Below are 16712 nucleotides of genomic sequence, written 5' to 3'. Positions count from 1 at the left end.
AATATTCAACAACTTAAGGAATGACGCGAATCTATCTACGATAGTAGCATTATTAGTTAAAAACGTGGTATTTATTAAAACGAAAAAGCACCTTTTGGCCATCATCGATATCATCAATCAATATCGTAAGTTAGATTAAACGAAAAAACAAAATAAAAACTATATAGACTGTATAGAGTTGGATACCGAATTGTGTTGTTAACGAATGAATAGAAAAAGACATTTACTTCTTTTAATTAAATCCATATAACGATACTTATATAATAATTTCACGAAAAATGTAAAACTATGGATAAGAATGTATATAAAAGGTCACAATTATGAATATGAAAGAATTGTGGGGAAAAGATTTAGAGAAAAGTGATAAATACGTGTGTGTGTGTGTGTAGGGGAATTGAAATAATTTATTATTTTGATCGTTCGTGATTGGGAAACGTGTAGTGTAGTATAGTTAGAGAGAGAAAGAGAGAGAGAGGATCGTATATGACGATCAACCACAAGAATTCCGGAACATTCTTCATGTACGCGTCTATACATTAAGTCGATTGAAAAAGAGGTCATAGTCCAAGCAAGCCACCATTTCATAGTTGCTTACGCGTCATTCCTTTTTGCGAGAGTGCATGTTCTATTGCTATCGAAAACAACATTTTTATTCTAACAAACGAAATAGTATTTTTTTTTTCCATAATGGTATTGTCTTGAAAATAATTCTCCCTGTTTTTGTTTGTTTTTTTTTTTTGTTTTTAAACGATTTATGAAAAGAAAACAAAAAATTATATCGAAATTCCCGAATGGTATAAATAAAATACTACATCGAAAAAGCTATTAACAAACGAAATGATATTTTCCTGATGGTATTATCTTAAAAATAATTACCTTGAAAATAATTCTTGGTTTTTGTTCTTTTTTCGAGTTAATTTGGTATTCGTTTCTTCTTAAATTTTATACGATTTGCATCGTATTAAGGAGCAACGATACCTATTAATTCAAATTCTTAATTGATTTTTATTTAAATTCAATTTTATTCCTTATCTTTGATATTGGTTTATATTTTACATAGAGCCTTAGGGAAGTCCAGAAGTGGAGATAAATAAAAACGAAATGGAAATTTCGATGTATCCAAGCGAAAGATAATACGTATTTCATTAATTCGTTCTTTTCTCGAAAAAAGAAAAAAAAAAAAAAGAAAAAAAAGGAAATGAAGGAACGCTTTGAAAGAGAATTTTGTATTAATTTTTACCTAGACGAAAGGTATACGTATTTTATTGATTTGTTTCCATCTTCGAGAAAGGGGGGGGAGGAAAAGATAGAAAAAAAAGGAAGAAAAAAATACTTCGGAATAAAATGTTGTATTAATTAATTCGTAATTTGTGACACAATTTATCATAAGATTCGAGCCATCTAATATACTTTTATTCGAAAGTTCAACGATCTCCGATGAATTTCAAGTTTAAATTCCGGTTCATATTAATTAATTGGATAGATTTCCAAACAGTGTGTTAGTTCCGGGTACCCAAGGTAAACGATCCGTCTCTGTCGAGTTATCAAAGTCCTACTGTAATTCTAATTCTAATTAAAATATCGCTAATTCGTAAGAAAAAGAACAAAAAAATACGTATTTACCTTTTCGTTTTACATCTTTAATAAATATAATAATCTACAAACTGTGTATACTTATATGCATTTTAACTCGACGCAAATGTTTCCGTCGAATGCACACGCTACTTGATTGAAGTTCAACGCGTTCGAGGAAAAATGATTTTTGAAATTCGCGTTAGAATTGTTAAAAAATTTGAAGAAAAGAAAAAAAAAGAAAAAAGAATTACAAGTGCTTTTTTTCTATTTTGTTTTTCTTCTTTCTTGCAAGTGATCGTAAGTAGGATCAACAACGTGTTTGAAATTTTAAAAAGGAAAGGGAAATAGTTGGAGAGAAAGAGAACGAATAAGACAAAACAACGTAATTTAAACGAAAGTGACGTTTCATCGTCTTATTACGTTTCGCGAGAATTAGAAAGAAAATAAAATAAAATAAAACGAAACGAATTTTCCCTTTCTCCTTCTTTGTCGTTTCCCATCTCCCGTAATCTTGATAATTATGATCATTATTTGGAAGTCATCGTCGTCGTCGTCGTCGTCGTCGGGTTCTTTAAGTTCTTGCAAGATTCTGGGTTAATAACACACATTACAACGAAATAAGACATTCATCTTACGGGACGAGAATAAATTTGACAAAGTTAGTCGTTAAAATCTAACCAAGATATGCATGAGACGTATTATAATATTATCAAAAGAAAAATATGAAATGAAGGAAACGTTTGAAAAAAAGAAAAAAAAAGAAAAAGAAATAAATCGTAGAAAAATTTCGTACGACGGAAAAAAAAAAAAAGAAAAAAAATAAAAAAGAAATCTTTTTTTCTTCTTCTTTTTTTCCTCGACAAAATGAGTGATTTGAAATCGAGCCAAAAGAAAAAAATGATTAGAAAAAAAAAGAAAAAACAATTTAATTATTTTGCGTCTACAAAAAAAAATAAAAAGAATTTGGAAATCGATTAGGGAAATACAATAGAACCACCTCTTCGCCGTATAACGCGAAAAAACATATTACGATTATTTTCTTTTTTTTTTTCGTATAAATTATACCATAGATAATAATAATAATAATAATGATAATAATAAACGTGAATTATATATCAGTATACTGCAATAAATTTTGCATTAATTAAGCATTGTATAATTGTGTATTATTAAGCAAGTTTGTAATACGATTAAATAACATTATCAATATCATTAATAACAATAATATTTTTAATAATTATTATAATAATGTTTCTATCGGTCAATTGTGAATAATATTGCCATTGTTGATACAACAAATAAGATTAATTATCAATTATCAGCGCAAGAGCTAATCATTTGCGGAAAATACATGTGCATGTTAATACACGAAGGTAACACACGGAAAGGTATTTTCAATCTAATCACGTTCCAGTAAACTTTTTCGTTTTATACTCGGTGAATTGAAGTGCAATAAAAATTACCAAGAGAAATTTCATTATTTACATTAACATTTATTTTCATTTGTTTTCTTATCCTCACGATTTTGTATCCTCGCGTCATATAAATATTAATATTTACGTGCAATGTCGCGTAATATGTCGCGTAAAAATGTTATCATCGAATTTACGTGTGTACCGGCAGAAGATTTTTATTATTTTGTTTCTTTTTTTTTTATTTTTTTTGTTTAGAAACATTTGTATGCGAATGCAAATATTTTTTCTTATTACACTATTCCCGAACGACATTTAGATGTAAAAACTAAGCTAACTAAAAAAAAAATGATTACATTAACATCGATGAACTGATCTTTAGAGAAAAAAAAAAAAAAAAAAAAGAACGGAAAAAATAGGGTCATAAAATAAAAAAAAAAAAATTGTATGTGGCAATAATTAATAAAATGTCTTACTCATCGAAGGAATATTGAATCTAGGATGATGGTGAAACGTTCAACCAAATGCAATGATGCAACGAGGTTTATTTTTGTATAATATATTCGCGGTATGTTAATCTTTTTTATTTTTTTTTTTCCTTTTTTTTAACTATGATATAATTGAGAGTGGGGGGAAGGGGAAGGAGCATGTAGAGAGAAAACCCATACGAAAAACGAGTTTTATTTATATTTACGCAAGGTGAGTCGGTTAAGTAGGAATTTTTATTACGAAAGAAGAAAGATGAACGATAGCTGACGAAGTAACAAATTTATACGTAAAAAGCCTTGAATATTTACAAAATTATAATATCAATGATAGAAAATATCTAGGTAATTGTTCTCTTTTACAAATTTACATATACAAACAAAAATTATATATATATATATATATATGTAGATACTTATTTATTAATATCATTTGTTATTCTTATTGCATTTATTATCTTATTGCAATAAGAATAACAATAAGATCGAAATAACGTTCTAAAAAAATTTGTAACCTGTCCAACTTCCCTGGTAACACTTTTATTAATTATTTAATAATCTTATTGTTAATGCGTATCAAATGACATTTTTCTTTTATTTATTTTTTTTTTTTAAATACTCTCAAGTATTTTATATGATTAATATAATTTGTTAAAAGTGTTCAGAGAATATTGTTGTTTTTTTTGGGGGAAAGGTGGGGGAAAGAAAAGTTTCATTACAGATAATAAATGTGAAAAAAAGAAGAAAAAAGGGAAAAAAAAGGGAAAAAGAAGAAAAAAAAATGTTGAATCTACTTCCATGGGAATACGAATACCGGGTAATAATCATAATTGTATACGAAAATACTGTGCGTATGCTGCTAGCATGCAAACGGTAAATACACAGGTACGTCGATGATCTTGACGTGTGACGAATTTTAATAAAACCTCGGGAACGATAATCACTCGTCGTCCCCTGGGCCAATTAGCGACTCGTGTAGAATAGCATGCATGGCCAAGGATAACTGGCAACCAATTGATTATGTGAAATTTTACGTTGGTAATTGATCATTGCTATTTTATCTCTGTTATCTAGTTTTTTTTTTGCATATGTAAAGAATATTTCAGAAGCTTTGTCTTTGACAAACCTTTTTAGAATAAAAATTATTCAACATTTTTCCGAATATCTAAAAAGAAGAAGAAGAAGAAGAAGAAGAAGAAGTATGTATTAATATTATTATTATGCTCTTACTGGAATGTTAATTGTCGATGACGTAACTTTTTCATTATTTTTCTTATCTTTGTTTAAAAATTTTTCTTCTTTTTTTTTTTCTTCTTCTTCTTCTTGCGTTAAATTAAATTAACATTAACTATTGCGTCGTGTGATTCGTGAAAAAGTGATTAATAATTGATCAAAATCGTTGCTGTAATTTTTTACAAATATCTTATGAAAAAGGAATAAAATATAATGTATTATTTATTTATCGAAATATAAAAATAAATATATTGTTCGTTATCTCTAATTGGATAATGAGATGATCGGTTCAATGGTAAATGGAATATCGACATATCGTAAAAAGAAAAACATCGTTAAACGATAAATAAATCGTATAAAACATTTATTTGTTTGTTTTTTCAATAAATTATTAATATAATTAGTTAAACGTGTTAAATAACCATGAAAAATATGAAGTGCATATGGAGGTCATTACCACGTTAGGTCAAATGATATTGTTTTCGAATACTAGCCGACAACTTCACATTTTTTTGTTTTCTTTTAATTTAAAGTGAAAATAATAGTTTTGTTTTTTTTTTTATCGAGATGTAGGTATGCCATTTGTGTACGTTTTTTCTTTTTTAAATCATGAATAAGTTATTTGTCGGACTAAATGAAATACAATTTTCAGCTGAAAACGAAAGGGGACACCTAAAAATTTGGTTAATTTAGGTTTGGAATAACCTATATAATAATAATATAACAAATATATAATATAATATTTTTATATTATATTATATGCATGATAAAAAGAGATATTAAATGCTACTAATTTTTTTTGTACTTTTATCGAGAATAAGAAAATGAATAGGAAAAAGAGAATAGATTCGTTCGTCTCGTAAATTTTCTATAAACATAATAATATTACCGAGAATAATTATATCTTACGTTTCTTTTACACCATAGTTACGTAAAATAGTCGGTGAGATTCTCATAAAAGTTAAGATATCCGGATTCTTGGATCATTCTTTCTCTTTATTTTCTATCTTGCAATGTTACGTTGTTGTTATTTAATTTGTTTAACAATTTTTCCAAAATTTCTTTTCACAAAATTCATTTATTATTTATTTCATTTATTTAACAATTTACCACAGAAATATGTTGAACAAAAATATCGTTAAAATAACATTCGCAATTAGTTTCTTTTGATTGACCTGACATTTGATTTGTTAATCTTTAGGGGTCATATTGGGAGACTAATGTACGGTAACTAGGTTATGGTCTGGCTGAGGTGTATAATATTTTGTATTTTTAATGTCGAGTCGTTAACGGAAAGTGGGTCAGTTTTAAGGTGTGCATTGGTCAGTAATTGACTCATGGTTCATTACTGTCTTACAATGTTTACAATTCAATGTTCAATTATCATCATGTCATGGTGAAAAATATAATAATCGCATAATTAATAATTTCATTTATCTGAAAAAGAAAAAAAAAATATCGGAATAAGTTTCACACCTAGTATACACGAATAAAACAAACGTTAATTTAAAATAATATATATAAGTCTAACGTAATATAACAAATTTAGAAAATAAAAAAAAGGAATAAGGTCACAATTGGAAAGAAAATATTCGATTGAAAAGAATTATGGTCTTTGTTTTTCTCGATATAGAATCAAAGAGAGAGAGAGAGAGAGAAAAGAGAGAAAAATGTTTTGTTTGACCACCCACATGGCAGCCAACATCGTAAACACTACGCATCGAATATGAAAGGTTTAGTGGCATAGTTGATGGAAAAATAAGTATTGTTGAGTTCTAATGGCGCTTGTCACGAGTGATCGGTACGATCGTAACGATGGAACGCAACCGGAATAACTGCTTGGTTCTTTTGTTTCATCATTCAAATGCGAATCGTTCTTCGGTCGTTCATTCGAACTTTTCCCAGTCCAGCGGGTTGTTTACTTTCGATGAATTCCATTTCAAACGTGAAATTCATTTTTTTAAACTACGCAATTTCTAAACGTGCCGTTAAAAAAAAAAAAAGAAAAACAAACAAAAGTGGAAAATAAAAAATGTGTTCCACAGATAGATTATATTTTTTTGTTCTATTTATAATCAAATTATTTATATTATTTTTCATATTATTTTCAAGAATATCGCGGATGTGTGTGTGTGATAATAATAATAATAATATAAATAAATTTTTGTATATAATAAAACGATCGTACATACATTTATATATCTATTATTCTTTTTTTTTAATATCACCTTTGATCGTACGAATCAATAAAATTTGTATTTTGCTCTTTGCCTTACGATGACTTTTTACTTTACTATAATAATGTATTCTAGTCGTTAAAAATACCGTAACAATGAATATACGAAAAACTGTTAATTAAACTAATTTATACGAGCACCTTTTTTTTGAAAAGTAATTTCCTATGTATTGTTTTGTTAACGTTTCGAAACATTGTAAACGACAAAACAAAAAAAAACAAAAAAAAACGTGAATTACGTTAATCGTTAAATAATCATGAAAATCAAATGAACGAAGAGCTTATTTAAACTTTCCTTTGTTTTGTTTTTTGAATTAATCAGATTAATTAATCAATTTAGATGATTTTGTAGTGTTTATTTTAACACATTTGATTTCATTAATATTGAATTGTTTTATTTGCGAAATGGATAGGTGGAAAAAAATACGCTTACCAAGAATCGAAAATTTAACTTTGCCCAGCTTGAAATGAATTATCATTCGAAGACGTTTTCTATAATTATTATTGCAATTCACTTAATTTATTAAACATAAAATAATTTTATTTATTAATATACGCATACCAAGGATTAGAAATAGTATTTTACTTTGTTTAATTATTATTGCATATTTCATATTTCATTGATTTATTATAGAATAAATTTATTTGTTAAAATTATGGGAAACGTACAATCGAGAATAATGCGTCATTCCAAGATACAAAAATTACATTTTTTCCATTATCATAAAAATGAAGATCTTTTCAAAGGCAGGTTTTTCCCTCGCGGGGGTCATTGAGTGTTGAATTATACCAACAAAAAAATTTATGATTAAGGGTTATTTCTTCTACTTCTTCTTCTTCTTCTTCTTCTTCTTCTTCTTCTTAGTTCCCCGAGAATGAAATGGAATTTTACATACCAGACGTAAAAAAAGAATAAGTAAAAGGTATACGAAAACGAAAACGAAAACGAATACGAACAAGCAGAAGAAGAAAGAAGAAGAAAGAAGAAGAGAGAAGAAGAGGGAAGAAGAGGGAGAGCATACCGATGTTAATGAAAGGTGGTGGAGGTGTAACACAGTCAACCGTCATGTATACAGGTATATACAGGTATATTTCTACGGCTTCTAAAGAGATATAAGGCATTGCTCGTAGATACGAAACTTCAGTTTACTCAAAGTTACTCGGACGGATAGAAAGTTGCCAAATCGGTGTGCAATTGGCAAGCTTACCTTAAAACCCTTTTACTGTCTCGCTTTTTTTTATATTTTTATTTTTTAATTTTTTTTTAATTTTTATATTTCTTTTCTCTTCCTTTTTTTTATTTTAATTTTATTATTTATTTTTTTTATATCGTTTTTCTTTTCTTTTCTTTTCTCGTTGGTGAAGAGTGACAAAAGAAGATTTCCGATTGGAACCGATCGTTTTGCCATTTTCTTCACTTTCTTTTATTTCCAAATAATTGTTGACAATTCTTTTTTTTCATTCGCAAAGTGCAACGAAAAATTTACGACGATCGTCGTCCTTGTTGAAAAAAAAAAGGAAAGTGATACACAATTTTTTCCACAAAATGTACGTGAGCATTGCTTTTATCTTATTTTTTTGTTTTTTATACCTTCTTTTTGTGTGTGTGTGTGTGTGCGCGCGCGCCGTTCATTCGGTTGGTTTGTTGAGAAATCGCAAAGAAAAAAGAACCTTGTATCATTAAATCGGTGGTGCAAGAAGCTGAACGTACCAAAATATCAAGTATCCTTTCTCGTATAGCAATCGGCGAGGTAGTTTGAACGTTAAAATGAACGACAGTAGTACGGTTGAAGGTCATAAACGGGTTTGCTATAGTTTTCTCCTTGTGTTTGGTTACTCGCCTTTTGCTATACTTCAGAGAACCTTCTGAGAAAAAGAAAAGATAGTAAGATAGTATAATATTATAAAAAACGAGCTTTGAGAATTGTATTTAATTATATTTTTTTATTTTCTTTTTTTTTTTTTCATGAATTTTAAACAATTTTAAATAAATCGTAATTGGGGTTAGACAGATATATAATATACAATCGATTTATCAAAATAAAACAATAATATATAAAATAATTAACGATCGAATTTGAAGAATGACTTTAAGAATCAATGACTATATAATTGAACCTAACTGAGAGACGTTGCGGAATAACTAATATTATCGTTGTTGAAATGAAAAATAATTGTATTCGCGTTGTAATTGTATAAATAATTAAAAAAACCTTGAATATGCGATTAATCGTTAAAGTCACGCCCCGTTTAATTTAATCCGCGTAAGGTGCGTGGTCTTTAAAAAGAAAGGAAAAAAAAAAGAAAAAGAAAAAAAGAAATAGAAGCAAAACAAAATACACCACCAGGTGTGTATAATTATTTTCTTTTTTCTTTTTTTCGTTTTTTCGTTTTTTCTCGGGGAATCCTATCTACAAAGTTACAACACTTTCGATTTGACATATTAAGGAACTATATCGAATCCTATTGAATATAAATGAAATTAAAAAATATTTATGCGCATATCGAAATAACGACGATGATGATATTTCTTCAAGGATAACCGCTAACATGTAATTAACATTATTCCGAAAGCATAAGCAAGCGTTGTATTTGTAGGATGCCATACGCGAAAAACAACATGTGCTCATAAGTGAAGGTGTAAAGGATAAAATTGCGATTAGTATGATTCGGTGTTTCAACCCATTCGGATGATTTTTCTTTCATCTCGCGCTGCGTACAATTATATATTTTTTTGTTCTCCTCTCTTTCCTTTTTTGTTTTTATTTTTTAAATAAAATAAAATAAAATAAAATAAATAATAATAAATAATTTTAATTCGTGTGTCAAAAGTTAGACGATTACACGGTATAATATAAATTGAGATACCTGAGATAACAGGGATTTCAAAGTAAAAGGTATTTGTCCATGATATTTAAATATTAACCCTTTGCACTGGAGGCCTTTTAACCAGCAACTCGACGACGATTTCGGCCAAATTAAGTAGACATTTTACAGGTACTTATAAAAAACATTTATAAACAAACAAGCAAGCGTATAGAAATAATAAAATATCATCTTTTTTTATTCATTTATATGTCGAAAAAAAGAAACTTTGATAAATACTACACTCTGTAATTAGTTTTGGTTGGCACCGTATCGGCGTCGCTCGAGTGCAAAGGGTTAAAATTACTTTACTCGTTTTAACTCTACACGAGAATAAATTTCTAAAGATGATCATAAAGCTTGCATAATCTTCACGGTCGCGTATAATATTATCCAGGAGATAGATTGTCATTTATTTGTTAGTTAGTTAGTTCATTCCGTTTAGATTTTATTTTCAATTGAAAATTCCCATTTATTACAAGTGTGTTACGTATATATAGGAAATGTTCTTATCAACGATATCTATACGTTTAATCGTTTCATATCGCGATAAGAAACTCCCTGGTTATTTTTTTCTTCTCTCTTTCTCTTTCTTGTCTTTTTCTTACATTCTTACATCGTACGTATTAACGATTACATAAAAATACAATGAATCGTATATAATTATTAATTCGTAGAAATGAAATCGTTGAATTTATATACACGGTGGAGGGGGTATTATCGATCATTTTCTTTGTCTCGATGTATGAATTTTTAAATATACAAATGGAAAATAACTAAAAATAAGTGACGAATGATAATTGATCGAATAACACGTGTATTGTCAACGTGATTAAAATAGATCGAATCAAATTTCTATTGGATAAAAGATAGTAAGGAAAAGAAAAGAATGTAACTAACTATGATATCACTTTTACGTACGATTCCGTAGTTTATTGTCTCGTTGATGGAAATGTGTTGCGTACACAAGCAGGATGCCTGACTAGACAGCAAATGGTGCTTAAGTAGAAAGAAAGGCCAATATTGATACCGTTGAGAAATAAACAACAAAGCCAATTGATTGATTGATTGGTTGGTTGGTTGTTTGCTTGCTCGCTTACTTGGCCTATCATCCTTGAATTATTAATTTTTTTTTTCTTTATTATATTTATTTTATGCTTCACAATTTTTTTCTGCGTCCGCGTGAACGTTAGGTAAATTTCTTCACGCGCATTTCTTTTTTTTTTTCAGTTTAAATAAAATCCTGGGTGAATTATTAACGAGATCATTTTTTTATTTAATATTATTTTTATTAACAATTTTTTATATACTTTCATTCGTATTTTCGATTAGTCGTTTCGCATTGTATATTTGATTGAATTATTATTTAGACAATTTTTTCATTTAATATTATTTTCATTAACAATTTTCTATATACTTTCAGTGGTATTTTCGATTAGTCGTTTGATTGAATTATTATTCAAACAATTTTTTCAATTAATATTATTCCCATGAATATATTTCTAAATACCAATTCGTCATAGAGATTTTATTTGATATTTTAGAAAGATCGTTTTGCACAAAAAAAATACTAACTTCGAGGATGGTTACGAAGGAAACAAAGAAAAACGATTACAAACCGAGAATACAAGTGGCTGAACCTGAAAAGAGGGGGCCTAGGTGTAGGGGGGGGAAGGGAAAAAAACTCGTTTGACAAGAAACGAATCAAGATCGGAAATAGCTGAAAACAACTTTTCAATTCGCCCAAGTGTAACTCCAATTCATTGGATATTATTCGATGTTCGTATCTCTCTTTTACGATGACGACTGCTGCACGAGGTGAATTCCCGCGTTAGGATGGAATAAATTATCGCGAATACAAAATTTCCTCAATGGAATAATGGATGACGCGTGTCATCGTGGTATTACGTCTAGCGATAAAAATCTACGAAATTAACCGACGGACGGCGCGTGTAGACTCCATAAAAAAATAAGATTTCCAAATATTTTTAGGAAACGACACTTTTTTTTTCTCTTTTCTTTCTTCCCAACTCTTATCAACTTTTAAGCGATCGAGGTTTCCCCCCGAACGGAGGTTTCGTCCCCCCTTCTTCCCCTGGCCATTCCCCTCCCACCCCATCAGAAAAAGTTTTATCGCCAGTTAAATCGTTTTTCTTCGATTTTACGTAATTTATCATTTTCCTAGAGTTTTGCTTTTACGGTATGTAAAACTATGCGGAAATGAATGTTATTTTTTGTTTTGACAATTAATGTCGGATCGGCAAGTTAATATATTATTTGCTTCCTTTATTATCGATCATTTAAACGTAAACAATTCTAACGAGCGATAATAATCGTCTATTTTTAATTTATGCTTCTTTACTGTCGTTTTTTCTTTCTTTCTATTTGTTTCTTTTCTTTTCTATTACTAATTCTTTAATTGTTATTTGTCATTGACAAATCGAATTAACAAACAGATATACGCATTCCTTCTTTTTTTTTTTTCCCTATGATTTTTATTACTACTAATGAGAAATGAATGAAACGAATAAATGTGCACAGTCGAATAGGCAATAAACGTGTAACGTTTAACGTTAATATTGAATTTCTTATTTTCTTCCACGTGAAAACATATTTTATATTTTAGATCTTTTTGTGGAGAAAAAAAGAAATCCAAATTTAAAATTGAATCGAGTCGAATCCGACTGTCGAATCCAACGCGTGCGTGTGTTAAGTTAGAGAAAATTGCAGACGGTGAAAGGACAGAATTACGAGTATCCTGGTACGACCTTTTAGTTCATCAACGAGTCATACAACGAAACGAAACGAAACTTAAACGTAAATGTAAACGAAATGACAGAGATTTTTCTATACGATTTGCGTCAGAGAGTTATTGCAAAATTAATGAACCTTGAAGAAGAAGAAGAAGAAGAAGAAGAAATAGTCGTTTAAAAGATATTCATCGTTTATTTCTTCATTATTCAACATTATTCAACATTATTAAATATTTGATGGTTTTTTCTTGTTTAATTACAGATGGCACAAATAGTACGAACGATTTACGATAGTTATCGTGATCTGATGGACAATAAAAGCGATCCGAGGGTCAACAATTGGGCAATGATGAGCGGACCATTTCCAACACTTTTCATTTGTTTATCTTACGCATACTTCGTCAAAGTAATTGGGCCAAAGTTAATGGAAAATCGCAAACCGTTTGACCTTAAAAACGTCATGATACTTTATAATCTATTCCAAGTGATATTCTCATGTTGGTTGTTTTACGAGGTAATAAATTCAAATAAGAAGGATAAAAAGAAAAAAAAGAAAAAAAAACAATATCTTGAAATTAATCTCTGCAAATTATAAATGTATTTATTATATTATATCGTGTATAACAATTTGTAAGATAATTATTTAATCGATTTGATTGGTTACATCAGTGTTTGATGTCCGGTTGGTGGGGCGTTTATTCGTTGAGATGTCAACCGGTTGATTACTCGGACGATCCTATGGCACTTAGAATGGCAAATGGCTGTTGGTGGTATTACTTTTCTAAGTTTACCGAATTTGTAGATACAATATTTTTCGTTTTGCGAAAGAAGAACGATCACATATCAACGTTGCACGTGATTCATCACGGTTGCATGCCAATGTCCGTTTGGTTTGGCGTCAAGTTCACCCCAGGTAAAATATTTTATTTCGGGATATCGGATTAACCCTTTGAGTGCTGAAAATTGACAAATGATTTTTATTGTCAATGGGATCAAACTATTTGAACGAAAAAATACGAGAAAACAAAGTAAAGTATTTCGCGAATCGAAGTTATGTTAGGTAGAACCGAAAACGAAATTTATAAACGCGTATACGCGTCCTTGATCAACACGGATTATTTTCGTTGGACGCATATACGCGGCACATAGCATTCAAAGGGTCAACGATCAATTTATAAAACAAATCAAATTGATAGACAATTGACTTAGTTGAAATTTTATCTTTTTTAGGTGGTCACAGTACGTTCTTTGGTCTTTTGAACACGTTCGTTCACATAGTGATGTATTCTTATTATCTTCTGGCTGCATTCGGACCAAAAGTTCAACCATACCTATGGTGGAAAAAATATTTGACGAGTTTGCAAATGATACAATTTCTTTTGGTAATGATTCACGCATTCCAACTTCTATTCGTCGAGTGCAATTATCCCAAAGCATTCGTATGGTGGATCGGCATGCACGCTGTTATGTTTTATTTCTTGTTCCGTGACTTTTATTTCGAGGCATACAAAAAGAGAAATAATATTAATTCGACATTGAAAAGGCAACAAAAGGAAATGATTAAAAAGGAAAAAGAAGATGAAGAAAAGAACAACAAATCCATGAAAAATGGTATCAAGGATAACGATGTTATTTACGCTAATCAATACAAAATGGCGACTGGTTATATATCGGACAAGGGTCTGAGAAATCGCGTTTTCATCGACAATCGAGGATTATCCGTGGAATGAAACACGAAGAAGGATAAGATGAAAGGGCATTTTAAGGACGTTTTTCATTAATTTCAATTAACGTCGACGCTTAATCCTTGCCCAAAGGATAACCGTTTAAGACTTTTTTATTTGCGATGCGTGTGTGTAATATGATGAATGAATGAATGGGAGAAAGAAAAGGAGAAAGAAAGAACAAAAATAAGAGAGAGAGAGAGGGAGGGAGAGAGGGAGAGAGGGAATAAAAAGTGAGAAGAGTAAGAAGTAAATTGAAAGAAGGCTCGAAGGTGATCGAAAGAACAAATTTACAGCGCTTATGCATACAAAGATACGACAATCCTCCCCCCACCCCACCCCCCTTGAAATGCTATTTTCCTACGAAATTGAGAAGAAAAAAAAACCTGCCCAAAAGTGCACCAAAGAAATCTATTTTTTTTTTCCTTTCGTAATTTTGCCTTACAATTAGCTTCGCGTTTGAAAACTCTGACCGTAAGCGAAATTGTTTTTTTTTTTTTTTTTTATAACGATCTCTGACTCTATATAACATACATCTGTGATAATTAATTGCTGCGTGCCAATTCATAGTTTTTTTTTTCTTTTGTTTCTCTTTTCGTTCTTTTTTTCTTCTTTTTTTTTTTCTATTACTTTTCCCCTTATTACGAATCGCATTGCCGAGGGAAAAAAAAAAGAAACGAAAAGATAGATATTATAAATCAAAGGGGGTAGACAAAAATAAGGGAAATTGGAATAAATAATTTATTTTAATCGATGGAGATCAATGCACGCTGATGTAACATTGATTTTACCAATTACCTCGAAATAAGGACAAACTATCGTTGACCTTTTTCTTTTTTAGCGATTAAAATAAGTTATTTTATATATATATAGTATATTTGTACTTGCAAGAATGATGAAATGTGTGTATCTATATATATATATATATATATATATATAGAGATAGACATAGATAGAGAGAAATGAATATAGGAGGTATTTATTTAATTATTATTCAATTTTACCATTTCCAATGAAAATCCAGCATTAAAAAGTTAGCATAGAATGCAATTATTCATTTTTTTCAGCTGTTGAGGTTTTATGTCAACTTTTTAATGCTTGAAAATCCTTTTCTTTCCTATACAATCCCCGTCGATAATAATTGATTTTCTTTTGATTTTCTTTTGATTTTCTTTTGATTTACCGATATGTCACAAATAATAAAGAATTCTACTTTATAGTGTGCCAGTCTAACAGTGAATTTCGATGTCTTTAAACAACAATACACATTTCCTTCTCTCGATTAATTGACAATTATTTAGGGTACATATATCGAACACAGTATTATTCTCTACTAATATTTATAATTGCTTAAACATATATATATATATATATATATACAGGGTGTCCCACATAACTCTAGTCACGATTTTTTAAGTACTTGCGATAACCTGACAAAAAAATTACTTTAAACAAAAGTTGATCTGTTTTTTAAAATTAAAATTTTAACTTTATTTATTATAACTTCTCTTTGCTTTATAATTTTCGTGAATCGATAATATTTCGCTCGAGATATGTGAAGATTTTCTGTTAAATCTGAATATATACTATTTTATCAATTCTCATTTTATCAAGTATATATTTTAAACGTATTCAATTTTTCCATGCATACATATCGAAAATTGTTTTATTTTACTTATTATCAAGAAATTATAATTAAAATTAGAAGATAGTTGACACAACAATTCCAACTTCTACATACTTCTAGATAATTTGAACAATAGAATATATTTTCCCGCAAGAATACGAGGATCAGAATGAATACTTGTAAAAAAATTGTTAAGGTTTAGGGAAAAATACTCACGCTAAGATCAAAAGTTATATAAATTTATGAATAAATCGTTTGTAAATTTAAATATCGTCATATATTACATTGGCTTTCTTCCGCTGAGATAAGCTAACGAGTCCACTATGATAGCTGGTATCAGATGCAAAAAAATTGTCAAAAGAAAATAGACATAATAGTTCTGTTTCATCTGTAACGCGAGTAGTAAAATAATATTATTTTCGAAGGAAATGTAATACCAGGTGTTTTTATATTATTTTCTAAAGTAGCCCAATTTATTGGTCTTTGAACAAAGGAAACAACATTATAAATCGGAATCTCTTTGTCCACTGGTAAATCATTATTTTTTCCATTTGAGGGACTAATACTCTTTAGTATGGACCTACAATATAAAAGATTTTTTTTATTCGCTTTAAATGTTATTTTAAGAAATAAACTAACAATTCACTTGAGTGATTATTTAAAAAAGAAAAAAAGTGACCGTTTCTGTGCAACGTCCCATGCTACCGCAATAATGTAATTGACAACATAGTCAGCAAGAATGATGTCCCAAATAAAGTTTTCATTGCAATGTAACGTGCGTAAAACACCTTTCGCACTACAA

At 29.2% G+C, this 16712-nt stretch overlaps 2 protein-coding genes across 5 annotated transcripts in view; one reads left to right on the top strand and one right to left on the bottom strand.

Annotated features, from left to right (window-relative positions):
- Positions 1 to 10819, bottom strand: part of LOC122518740 (elongation of very long chain fatty acids protein AAEL008004-like) — a 43681-nt gene extending 32862 nt beyond the window's left edge. The window contains exon 1 of the mRNA XM_043637803.1: positions 10728 to 10819. The gene's annotated coding sequence lies outside the window, so the exon portion shown is untranslated. The remainder of the gene's footprint in view (positions 1 to 10727) is intronic.
- On the top strand, positions 8111 to 16684 carry LOC122518741 (elongation of very long chain fatty acids protein AAEL008004-like). Of its 4 annotated transcripts, XM_043637809.1 has the most exons (5): positions 8111 to 8128; positions 8412 to 8489; positions 12822 to 13073; positions 13229 to 13472; positions 13790 to 16684. In XM_043637809.1, the coding sequence occupies exons 3-5, from the start codon at positions 12822 to 12824 to the stop codon at positions 14287 to 14289; spliced, it is 996 nt and encodes a 331-aa protein (XP_043493744.1). In that variant the 5' UTR covers positions 8111 to 8128; positions 8412 to 8489; the 3' UTR covers positions 14290 to 16684. The 4 variants fall into 4 exon arrangements, with proteins under 4 accessions (XP_043493744.1, XP_043493743.1, XP_043493745.1 ...); XM_043637808.1 differs by lacking the exon at positions 8111 to 8128 and having other exon boundaries at positions 8224 to 8489; XM_043637810.1 differs by lacking the exons at positions 8111 to 8128; positions 8412 to 8489 and adding an exon at positions 9729 to 9838.
- The last annotated feature ends 28 nt before the right edge of the window (positions 16685 to 16712 follow it).

This window comes from Polistes fuscatus, unplaced genomic scaffold (genome assembly GCF_010416935.1).
Source record: "Polistes fuscatus isolate 324 unplaced genomic scaffold, CU_Pfus_HIC Scaffold26, whole genome shotgun sequence".
Lineage (NCBI taxonomy): Eukaryota > Metazoa > Arthropoda > Insecta > Hymenoptera > Vespidae > Polistes > Polistes fuscatus.
The sequence above is the reverse complement of the archived record's forward strand: the minus strand, read 5'-3'. Positions and strand labels throughout refer to the sequence as shown.